At 44.2% G+C, this 12235-nt stretch overlaps 1 protein-coding gene across 1 annotated transcript in view; it reads left to right on the top strand.

Annotated features, from left to right (window-relative positions):
- Positions 1 to 12235, top strand: part of Pawr (pro-apoptotic WT1 regulator) — a 77914-nt gene that overhangs the window by 45652 nt on the left and 20027 nt on the right. Inside the window, exons 3-4 of the mRNA XM_040754930.1 lie at positions 2738 to 2869; positions 10469 to 10503. Of these exons, the coding sequence (XP_040610864.1) occupies positions 2738 to 2869; positions 10469 to 10503 (167 nt within the window). The remainder of the gene's footprint in view (positions 1 to 2737; positions 2870 to 10468; positions 10504 to 12235) is intronic.

Genomic DNA, 12235 nt, shown 5'->3' with positions numbered 1-12235 from the left:
AAGGAATGGGTCAGGTAAGGGATGTTCCCTGGGAAGAACACGCAGGGCTTTAGTGGGGGAAATGTCATTTGGCTTCTCGGTTTGTCTCATCTTGGTGATTCATTATCAAGCGTGCCCTGGATTCTTCACTTTAGTATTTAATTTGCTAGTGGTGGGGGCAGTCTGCATTGTTAAAGGAGTGGCAAAGGAAAGGGTGGTTGAGAGGAGCGGGGTCTCGGAAAATGGAAATAAAAAGCATGAACCAAAGAGCATCCAGTGTTCCGAGAGTCCGTGGCTACCTGCCTCAACGTTGGCTTTTTGTCCGTACACACCTGTGATTTAGAATTCTGACTTTGAGCTCCCGATGATACATCTTATGCTCAGGGACTTCCGCTGCTTCCATCCTGGGGAATGAGCCTAGTCATTCCTAACAAAGCAGAAGACCACAGATGCGATTACTCGTTCCTGGAACTCACTCTGTAGACCAGGCTGGCCTCGAACTCACAGAGATCCGCCTGCCTCTGCCTCCCGAGTGCTGGGGTTAAAGGCGTACGCCACCATGCCTGGCCCTCTTCCGAAATCTTTCACTGTTGCTTCTTAGCCTCTCCTGTGCATCGAAGTGTTGACTTTGCTTCATTGTGCATTGCTATTGTGCTGGAAAGGTATCTATTCCTCATGTTTATTAAAAAGTCTTCAGGAACGTTAATGATAAATATAATAAATAAATAATAAATAAAAATCATATAAAATGATGATAGTTGCTTCCTTTCCAACACTTGAGCCGTGTAATCCTCCGAGCTGGCTTGCTACCCAGCACGTCCCGAACGTTTGTAGAGAACGCCACTATCTTGAGTCTGATTTTACACTTGAATGTTGTTGGTGTTTTGTCACTAACCACGATGGGTTCATGGAGAAGGATTTGGGGATTTCCCCCTTAAACTCCTAAGAGAGTCTTTCCCATCAGGACTGCTGGGCAATTTTGCACCACGTGTATTGGATTTCTGTTGTTGATTGTTCTTTTTATTAGCCTAGAGTTTATATTTTTTTCTTAAACTCAAATTATCAATTTTGTTAACTAGCCTTAACACTTTTATTCTCTGTTCCTGTTAATTTGGACTTAATAGAGTGCACATGCGTGTGCACACACATGCATGTGTACACACACACACACACCATATGCATGTGTACACACACACACACACCATATGCATGTGTACACACACACAAAAACTCACTCCAGTTTTGGTTATGTATTGATGTTCCAAGTCCTTTAACAACTTTCTGTCTAAACTCCTTGGATTATTTATTGTCGGTGTTGCTTGGAGATCGGAGCATATTATATGCCTTTTCAGTCCTCGCCTCAAGAGCTGTGTGGTGGAATTTGTACCCTGCTTATAGGCTAACCTGTGGCTCCTAGCAGAAGTCGGCGGTCTCCTGACTTGGAGTCAAGAGCAGTAGACTTACAGCGGTAACAGTAGCACAGAGTCATAATGTTCTTCGCTCCAGTTCTCACCGCTGGTCTGCTGTGCCATAGCTCAGTCAGACCTGTGTAAGCACGCCGCTGCTCCCCAGAAGGGGCTAACCGCACTCTGCTGTCTCGTTTGCCCTTCTGGTCAGTTGCCAGACTCCTTGTCATCCAGGTAGATGCCTTTCCGAGTCTCTTACGGTCCCCTTCGTCGTTGAATTGCCTTTCACAAGGTAGCAACTCCTTCCTCTTCACGGGTTCTCTCTTCACAGACACTGGCTCTTCTGGTTTGCCCAGTGGCCTGTTCTGATCTTGCAGGTAGATCCTGGTGTCTTTATGGGCAATGCCTATAGAGAGGACTATTTGGGTCTCATAGAGAACCTAAGGGACTCAGTGTTTGGATTACATGTGTGCTCTGAGGAGCTCATAGCCAGTGCTGTAGTAGCACAATGGATAGGGATTTGTTTCCGTTTTGTTTCCTTGTGGCAGGTTTGGAGATAGATAATTGCTGCTGTGGATTCAGCTCTTTAGGAACCCTCTAGCAGGCGTCCTCAGTATGCTGTTCTCACCACCTGGAGTTCCCCTTGTCCAGATGTGTACTTCCAAATTATACCTAGCCTTGAAATTATTAGTTGTTCTTAACTCCCACGTGAAAATATTCTTTCTTTATAGCCCTACAGGCAGTGTGAAGGCAGAAAATGACGTTTATCACTAAAACACACGCACACGCACACACACACACCTTCCTTACTGAACTATAAATTCCAATTTTAGAGCACTGCCCTCTGCAGAGTGCCTGTTTAAGGCAGGCATAGTGGGTTACCATGTTGAATGAATGTTTGAGAATGAATGAGCCATCTCTTTGAGAAATCTGTCATTAGTAATTAGAGCTTTGAAAGGACACATGTTGTCATGGGTGCGAGTATAAAAGTATTGGGATTTAGCAGAGAATTTAATTTATAGGAATGGAGGGTATATGTTGCTGAAAAGGAACAATTTATTGGATAAACCTAATTTATGATCGCATACAGGTTTTTGTTTTGTTTTGTTTGTTTGCTTTATTTTGGTTTGTTTGGGTTTCTCTGTGTAGCCCTGGCTGTCCGGCAACCCGCTCTGTAGACCAGGCTGGCCTCGAACTCACAGAGATCTCCCTGCCTCTGCCTCCCGAGTGCTGGGATTAAAGGCGTGCACCGCCACCGCCACCCTGCTTCATTCAGATTTATTTTTTTAATGCTAGATGTTGTAAGGCACTCTGTTACCGGAGCATGAAACGGAGACTGTTCTTTCTCTCAGTGCTTAGATGAATACGAAGACGATGAAGCCGGGCAGAAGGAGAGGAAGCGAGAAGACGCCATCACGCAGCAGAACACCATGCAGAACGAAGCTGCCAGCCTCTTGGATCCAGGCACTTCCTTCCTGTCCCAGGTGAGCATTGGAAATGGCCAGAGATCACTGACTGAGCAACAGTCTTTTTAAACTCCTCTTACTGATTCTTCCAGTCCTGTCGTGGTGGCATCAGGCCGACCCAAGCATTTCCTGCGGCTTTAACCACCAGTCCCCTTCTTTCCAACTTGCTGATTTGATCATTGTTTGGCTCTTGGTCCTAGAGCAGAGAATATAATCTGACTGACTGGCAGGGTTTAGGTAACATCAGTTGTAAAAATAACCAAAAAAAAAAAATCACTTCCTTGTTACTAAAAAGTAAGAATTAAGCTGAGTGGCCCATTCTGTTCTAGGCTGACTTTCGGATCATAAGCACAGAAGAAAAAAAGATGTGACTTGGTCTCCCCAGTCAACTGTGTAGACATGATACAGTATTGTGCAGAGTGTAGTGTTGTGAATAGTGTCATATTACATAAACACTTGGTTTCTATGTAGTATAAGGTACTTTACAGAAACACTTGTGTTTCTATATAGTTAGTATAAGGTACTTTTGGAAATAAAACTTAATTCAGTTTCACTTTAGTTGCTTGCTTTGACAATGGAACAAATGACTCTATAGAGTATTTTTTGGGTTCTTCTCAGAATAGAGTCCACTACCCTGATGTATCTGTCATCTCTAGAATCAGTCATGTTAAATGTGTTTTGAAATATTATTGGTATTATTGGTAAACATTTGTTAGTTTTTGTGACTTTTTTTTTTTTTTTTTGGTTTTTACGAGACAGGGTTTCTCTGTATTGTTTTTGAGGCTGTTGGTCCAGCCCAGCCTCGAACTCACAGAGATCCACCTGCCTCTGCCTCCCGAGTGCTGGGATTAAAGGCATGCACCACTAACACCCGGCATCTTTCCTCTCTCTCTACCCCCTCTATTTCTATCTCCACACTTGTGTGTGCATGTACAGGCCAGAAGCTATAACTCACCTCAGAAGCTACAACACGGGTACTGTCTACTTCTCTTAGAGACAGGGTCTTTGGCTGTCCTGGTGCCTGCCAAGTAGGACAGGCTGGCTGGTGAGTCAGCTTCACAAGCCGGCCTGTCAACTGGGATTATAAACCTCCCCACAGCTGGGATTATCAGCCTGGGCCACCACACCCAGGATTTTCTTTTTATAGAACAGGGTCTTTTGATGCATCTTAGGCTGGCCTTGAACTTGCTGTGTACCCCTCAGGTTGGCCTCAAAGTCGTGACCCTCCAGTCTCCACCCTCCCAGTGCTGCCATCACACACTCTGCACCCCAAAATCATCATGTACTTCAGAGTTCCAGTCTTCCCTCCCCCCTCTCCCTAGCCCTCCCCCTTGTCTCTAGAAAAGTCTAATGTGTTGAGGCTGCTGACCTCAACCTTGCTATGCAGCCAGCATGACCTTGAACGTCTGACCTTCCTTTCTCTGACAGCTGAGTGCTAAGATTACAGGTGTGCTGGTATTGAACCCAGGCCTTTATGCACTGCATCGCCTGCCCCTCGCCCTGATTTTCCAACTTCATTTTATTATTATAGGACTTTAAAGGGCATTTGGGAGGATCACACACCTTTCTGTGTTTAGTTGATGAAAAGATTATATGCCTGTCTATTTGCTGTTTTGCAGCGTTGTGCAGACATTTGACAGAGTGAGGCAGACTGTTTGGAAGTGGTTAGGACATACAGATAAGCACTTCCCTCTCCTCCCTAAGGCTGAAGTCACTGACACAGAGTCTTATGAGTGATGGGCTTCATCTTTCCCCCCTCATACCCTCCCGTTGCTCTTACTGTCAGTAAAGATCATTGTGGCTCTGTGGAAAGCAGTGCCTGTCATAATGCTGACTACACTGCTTCTCTCAGCTGAGTGTGATTGGTCATACTCTAAATACCTTAGTGCTTGTTTTCTTTTTTTTTTTTTTAACAGATTTGGAATTAAACCTGGTCCTCTTTCAGTGATGACTCCCACACAATAAAGGTCTAACTTTCTGTGGTGGAGAAAATACACCATTGTAATTGAAAGTCTAGACCTGGTTAGTTCTTGCCCATCTCCTGACTCTGGACCCTTTAGGAAGGAAGGCATACTACCGTAGGATCAGACAGTGTCTGCAGACAAAGAGCTGATTTCTTTCTACAGGAAAAGGCTCTGTCTGCTGCAGCCTAGTTATGTCCAGGGCCAGGGCGTACACCCTAACATGGACTGTCTTCCAGCTCAGCTGAGCCGGTCCTCAAGATTCTCAGCACAAATGCTCCTGCTTCATGGAACTATTCTGAGCTCTTCCCAGGCCGCTCTTCTCTTCTCTGATTTCTGGCTGTCTGTTTGTTTTATTAGTAATTGGGATTAAAGGTTGGTCACTTGCTGGTGACCTTGGCTCCAAATATATTTTGCCAGGCTGTTTGCTTAGCATGAGAGTGAAGCTGCATCTTCTCCATGGGCCTCCCTAATTGCCTCACCAGAGGTGGCACTGGGAACAGGAAATGCCCGTCCACATAGTTCACATCCCTGTGAGCTACAATCTCAGTTTGTAGTCCCAGTCCCCGGTACGCCTAAAGGATGGGCATTTACAGCACCACAATCTAGAGGAGTGGTGGGGGGAGGAAGGAGAGAGAGAGAGTCCTAATATTGTTGGTTGTTTTAGTTTGATAGGACCGAGAGAAAGGCTTGATGTTGCCTACAGATCTGAGCCACTCAGGGAAACAGGTCTTTGGAAACGGACCGCAGATGCCAATAGGAGCATGCTTTGTTAGCGGTTAGACTATTTTATTTCTGGTTTAAATTTTTTATGTAATTCCGACAATGGTAATAGAAAATGAAGATTCAAATACTTTCTTATTTTTAGCTATGGCTTCATACAGCTTCTAAACATGGTCATGCTAGCTTTTTAAGTAAACGTTTTCTGAGGCTGGAGAGATGGCTCCGAGGTTCACAGCACTGGCTGCTCTTCCAGTGGTCCTGAGTTCGATTCCCAGCAACCACATGTAGCTCACAACCATCTATAGTAGGCTCTGATGCCCTCTACTGGCATTTGGCATACATGCAGACAGAGCACTGATACCTTATGTAAACGTTTTCTGACTAAGTTAAATTTAGAAAATAACAGAACATAGAAGAAACGGTACATGGCATAGTTGTTAATGTTTCTTATGTTCTGCTGTTTTCTATCAACTATTGAATCTTACTCTTAATTTTTTGAAGGTATATCATCACATGGCACAAAATTCAAAAGGTATAACTGTATGGTTAAAAGTTGTCAGCTAACTGGCTCCCTTCCTGAAAGCAACTAGTATTTCTTTCCTAGATATAGCTTCAGAACTAACCTACAAATGAAAGCTGTCTCTGTCTGTCTGCCTATCCATCCATCCATTCATTCCTCCATCCATCTCTCTTTGGATACTAAATGTTCTTCATAAAAACAAAAAGCTGTATTCTAAAGGCTTGGTTCCACAGCAGTGTTTAATTGTGACTCTGAAGTCATCAAAGAATTACTCTATTGGTGGATACATAATCTGATGGCATGACTGGGACATGGTTCCTAGTCCGAAAGGAGGGTCATGTCCCATCTTCAGCCATCATGAAGTAGGCAGTGGTGTGGCACTCGCCTTTAATCCCAGCACTTGAGAGGCAGAGGCAATTGGATCTGTGAGTGCAAGGCTAGCCTGTCTACAGAGCGAGTTCCAGGACAGCCGGAGCTGTTACACAGAGAATCCCTGTCTTGAAACATTCCCCATCCCACCCAAAAAAGAAAGAAGAAAAAGTACCCGATGCATATTGTCTGAGGTACTTGTAAGATTTATGTTTGTCCTCAGTGGTAGTTCCTGAGTGGGCTCTTATAATTTTTTCTCCACAATAGTCTCAACTTGCTACAGAGTCACAAGGACACACAGAAAACATTTTACTTCTTACTTCGTTTTCTAAGAACAAGGTCTGTCTAGTGACGACATCACTTCACTCAGACTCAGGCCTCATTGAAGTTTTTCCGGTTGTCCCAGTCATGTCCCAAGGCAGAGCAGAGGAATTCAATTCAGAATTCTGTGCTGCAATCACTGTCTGTGACTCTCCCTCAGCCCGAAAGTGCTGTAGTTTTTCCCGTCCCTTCCTAATGTCCCTAACTACAGAGGACTTGATGACATAGCCAACAATTTGGGTTGTGTCATGTCCTGTGACGTGTGTGAAAAAGCAGAGAAAGTCTCCTGCACTAAGACTGCCTGTAGAAAGTGCAGCTGAACTTGATCCTAGTTTTGGAAGTCCCAGGGCCCATGTAATGAGATCCTTTGAAAACCCAGGTCTGTTACACAACAAATTTCAAGCCTACTTTTCCTGACATAATCTTCCTTGCAGGGGTGTAGTTTATCCTGCCAAAGGGAGGGGGGATAACTGTGCAGAGCTGCAAAAACGCTAGCAAAACACAAACCGTTTGGCCCAGGTTTAAGCAAAGCTCTGGCTTCGTTGGAACATAGAATGGTCAATAGGGAAGTCTCCGGAGCACAGCCGTCACAGGTGCAGAGGCAGTTGAGGTCCTGTGATGCGTAAACAGATGGGGAAAGCATTCGTGCTAGAAGATGGGGAACACAAGCGCACATAGATTATATAGACGAAGATCGGGGAACACAAGCGCACATAGATTATATAGAGTAGCTTCACATAGAGTGGACTTGTCGCACTTCGCAGTAATTACTTGTAGCTATTAACACGGGTTCCTAGTCATTTTGAAGTTGGTTAGCTCCTCTGCTTGGGAATTTTTTGTGGTAATGGAAATGAAACTTCGAGCTACCAGATCTAAGGTAGAGTTTATATTTGTGTAGAATACTGTTCTTCTGTAGAGGAACAGTGAACGCCCTCCCCCTTATAAAAGACCCGGGTTGCACTTACAGGGGTAGCTAGAGTTGGCATATCTGTTCTTTCCTGTTATTCTCTGGAGATAAGCATGCTTCTATAAACAGAATCTGTTTTACTTAATGGCTACATGAAAGCAAACACCAGCCTTCCTCATTTTAGGGAATGCCTTTCTAATGACAGACTAGAAGAAATGTCATAAACATCTGGCCAAGGTTTTGTTGCTCTGTCTCCATATTGAGGCCAGTGGATCACCAGGCGGCAGTAGCCATCACAGGAGGCTTCCCCAGAGGTAGCTGAGCTCTGTCCATGGGGATCAGGCCCACCCAGATGCTCTAGGATCCCACCAGCTGGTTTTTTTGTATCCCTGATAACTTCCCGAGTCCTTGGGTTTTTGTTGTTTCCCTTGGTTTTATTGTCCTTTCCTGTAAAATTAGATTGCTAAGAAAGTGATTTCTCTAGATCTGGGGGCAGGGACAAGCTTCCAGAAGCTCATATTTTACTTAAGAAATAAGGAATAAAAATGAAACATTGAGATAAGACTGTCTGTTGTAGTTTTAAAAATCGGTGCACGAGAGAAAGGCACCAAGTAACAGAGCTTGGTTGGAGGGGTTTTTTATTAGGTGGGAAAGTTAATGGGAAAAGGGGCGAGGGGAGAAGGGAGACCAGCCTCTGGGGACAGAGTGGCAGAGAGGGAGGGAGGGAGGGGAGGGGAGACAGGCACAGAAGCAGTGAGAAAGAGAGGAAGATGGGAGGTGAACAGGGCCCCTTTAAAAGGGAGCATAGTGAATGTGCACAGATGGTGCTCTTAGTAGCTGCAGCTGAGGGCATATCCTGTCAGAACCCCCAAGGGCAGATGCCTGAATACTAACAGTGTCTTTTAGTGGTGTATGATGTTTTGGTGAGAATTTATGGAGTAGTTAATGTATATAGGAAAAGTTGATAAAGATTTTGTACCCCAGTTAGCTTTCTGAAGTTACACCTCGAGCCTGTTGTGCCAATCACTCCACTCATAGCCTGTAATCCCACAATACACTGAGGTTGCTGCTGCCTCCTGTTAGGGTACTGAGAGAAACTGGAACCCTTAGTCTCAGCTGCCTGCTGAATACGCGGCTTGGTTCTTCCTCCTGAACAGTTTGCTGGACTGTTGACAGGGTTGCTATGCCGTGGAGTTAGTGGCAGACAGTCGTTAGTATTTCACCCATCCTAATGAAACAAGCTTATTCTTTCCTTTTAACCAGACCAGAAATTCTTTAATTATATAAGCTCCCTTAGACATAACACCATTATCAGTTTGAAAGGGGCTCACCACTTAAATTTGATGTGTTTTATTAAAATGAAACTGAAGAAGTATGTGAGGAGCCAGACTTATCACAGTTACCGCCTACTTATTTGCACAGTAATTTTTCACCCTAGTTAATATTAACTTTAAGCAGTCTGTCTCCTCTTTTTTATTTTTGTAGCTTAGGATCATAGCAGTAATATGTACTTTTCTCATTTTTTTATTTTTAGCTATAGTTTTAAAAAGTTCATCTCTCTCTCTCTCTCTGTGTGTGTGTGTGTGTGTGTGTGTGTGTACGTGCAAGAGCCAACAGAGGCCAGAAGAGGGCGCCCAGGAATAAATGTTTGTGAGCTGCTGGTTGGGAGCTGGGATTTGGACTCCAGTGCTACAGGAGCAGCCAGAGCTCACAGGACTGAGCCGCCCCTCTTGCCCCATTTTTTTGTTTTGCTTTTTTTCTGTTTTTTGTTTGATTTTTGAAACAGGGTCTCTCCATGTATTCCTGGATGTCCTAGAACTCATTTTGTAGGCCAGGAGATCCTCCTGACTTTGCCTTCTGAGCACCAGGATTAAAGGCATGCACCACCAGGCTGGCTCCTTTTTGTTGTTGTTTGGGCCCCAGCCCCCATGGATCTCTGTGCATTGCTTGTCAGCTGATAGCTACAGGTGCATCCTGGTCTCTAGTCCTGGCTTACAGCCCCGGCCTTGCCTCACTGACACCAACATCTAGTACAAGGAAAACACGAGTTCTTACACCTGGGGTTTTCCCACTGTGCTGTAAGTCTGTATCTAAGGCTGTTCCCTCCTTGCAATAAGGGACACACACATTCTCTTAGCAAATCGGCCGGATGTCTTGTCTTTTATTTAAAACTCCAGGCTTTCGCCGATACATTAGACCTGCTCATGGTACAGGCACCACAGTTGTTGTTTTTTTTGTTGTTGTTGTTTTCTAAAAATGAGAGCATACTAAAAGACGGGAGATAGCATTAAGACTGTAATGGCTGTCAGGTTGGAGAGGTGCCTGAGAAGAACACATGCTGGCTTAGCATGCTCAAGTCCTTGGGCTGGATCCCTTGCTGTCATCTGGGTATGATGGTGCACATATAATCTCAACAGTCAGAGGTGGAGGCAGGAAGATCAGAAGTTCAAGGCTATCCTCAGCTCCCTAGCTGGTTCCAGGCTAGCCTTGTTTATGTGAAACCCCCACTGAGAAAGAAGAAATTGTAACAATTGTGTTTTTTGAATATTCATGCTACATCCCCATATTTGTCTTCTAAGCTTTTGAAGTGTTTCCGTCCACAGAGATGGCTTAGCCATATTTCCATATTTAAGACCTGGTTGATTGGCTGACAAGCCAGATGCATGTGCTTTCTTTCTGTTTGACCAGCAGATGCATTCTTAGGTGCAAGTGCAGTTGTTCTACACAGCTCTCTAGTGGTTGCTGTCCTATTCCTCTGCAATCTGTAGTTGTGTACTGACGTACGCCAGGCTGATTTCTCATGTTTTCCTTTACAGGACCCGTCAAGAACAGTTCCAGGCAGATACAAGAGGTAAGAATGGTGACATCGTAACTTGCAGGCTTGAGGCTAGCGTATGTCTAATGTTGACTTGACTAACTAGAACTGCGTTCACTCACCTTTGTGTTCTTCAAAAGAAATTCCCATGTAGGCAGAAGCGTAACATCTGTCGACCCCATTTGTTTCTGATCTTTCCTGGAAGCTTTCAAAACTGTCCACCCTGTGAATCTTAATGGGTCTGAAACAGAAACTTAGAATTAGTTTTCCTCCTTACAATGACAATACAAGGAGGCCATATGTAATAACAAAATGCCATAAACTAGTTGGCTTAACCAAGAAAACTGGGGAGCCAGCCTGCCCAGATGCTGGTGATAGCTGTGGTGGCCATTCCCATAACCAGTTAGTCCCAAATGAACACATTGAGGCTTATATTAATTATAATCTGTTTGGCTGATGGCTCAGGCTTCTTATTGGCACTCTCTTAATTATTAACCCATTTCTGTTAAACTATGTATTGTCACAAGGCAGTGGCAGTGGCTTGACAGTAACACTCCGGCAGGTTACTCCTTCAGCGGCTACATGGTGTGTCTCCCTCATGACCCTCTCTGCCTTCCTTTTCCCAGCATTCTCCTAGTCTGGTATCCCTGCCTATACTTCCTGCCTGGCTAATGGCCAGTCAGCATTTATTCACCAACCAAAAAGAGAAACATATTCACAGCATACAAAAGGACATCCCCCATCAGGCAGTGGTATTTGTTTAGGAAAGGGTTGGTCTCTAAGACCTGGTTTGCAGTTGGTCATCTTGCTGTGTTCTTTTGTCAGAGTTGGAGTCAGATTCTCTGTCCTTATATGGGCACTGACCACATTGTGAGGCGGTGTCTACCCCATGACCCCATGTGAACCTAATTATTTCCCAGAGGTGTCATCTCCATGGCCATCACAGTGGCCATTAGGGCTTCAGTGCCTGTTGGATGCACTGTATCATGTCACCTTCTTCCTTGTGGAGAACACAAAGGTTGCTAAGAGTGTGCTCTAATGAGAGAAGGGTTTTGTTGAGATGTTAAGATGTTCATGCATAGCAATCATGTGGCTCTCATGATTGACTTATAAGGTGGATAAAATATCTGCATGTTTTTTTTAAAGATTTATTTATTTATGTTGTATACAGTGTTCTGTCAGCATGTAATCCTGCAGGCCAGAAGAGGGCATCAGATCTCATTACAGATGGTTGTGAGCCACCATGTGGTTGCTGGGAATTGAACTCAGTACCTTTGGAAGACCAGCTAGTATTCTTAACCACTGAATCATCTCTCCAGTGCCCTATCTACATGTATTTTATACATAAAGAAAGCAGGGTTTAAAAGGTAGAATAGCTTCCTGAGAATACAAACCTAGCATATATTGGAGTTCAGATGGTCTCATTCCAGCTCATACATTTACTGAATACACAGGATCATCAGCCAAGACCTACACATATATAACTTTAGTTTTGTCTATCCATATGTTTAAATGTAAGACATTTACTGATAAGAACTCTCAGCGTTAATACCAAGTGAAAGTAAAATGTGATTGTGTTTTTGTCTTTGCTGGGGTCTGTGATAACGGGAAGGATGAGAGGCCAAGTTCAGGAATTGAACAAGTGCGCCTGAACATCCCCAGCTGTTGCTTTTATTTTCATGTCTACACAATCTATGTGTCTATAAAGAAGCATGCCTCTTTAATGTAGAGCTGAGTGGTTTTTATTCACCATGACTAGTTTAATCCA

Source organism: Mesocricetus auratus, unplaced genomic scaffold (genome assembly GCF_017639785.1).
Source record: "Mesocricetus auratus isolate SY011 unplaced genomic scaffold, BCM_Maur_2.0 Super-Scaffold_100011, whole genome shotgun sequence".
Lineage (NCBI taxonomy): Eukaryota > Metazoa > Chordata > Mammalia > Rodentia > Cricetidae > Mesocricetus > Mesocricetus auratus.
This window is presented reverse-complemented; position numbering and strand designations above follow the sequence as displayed.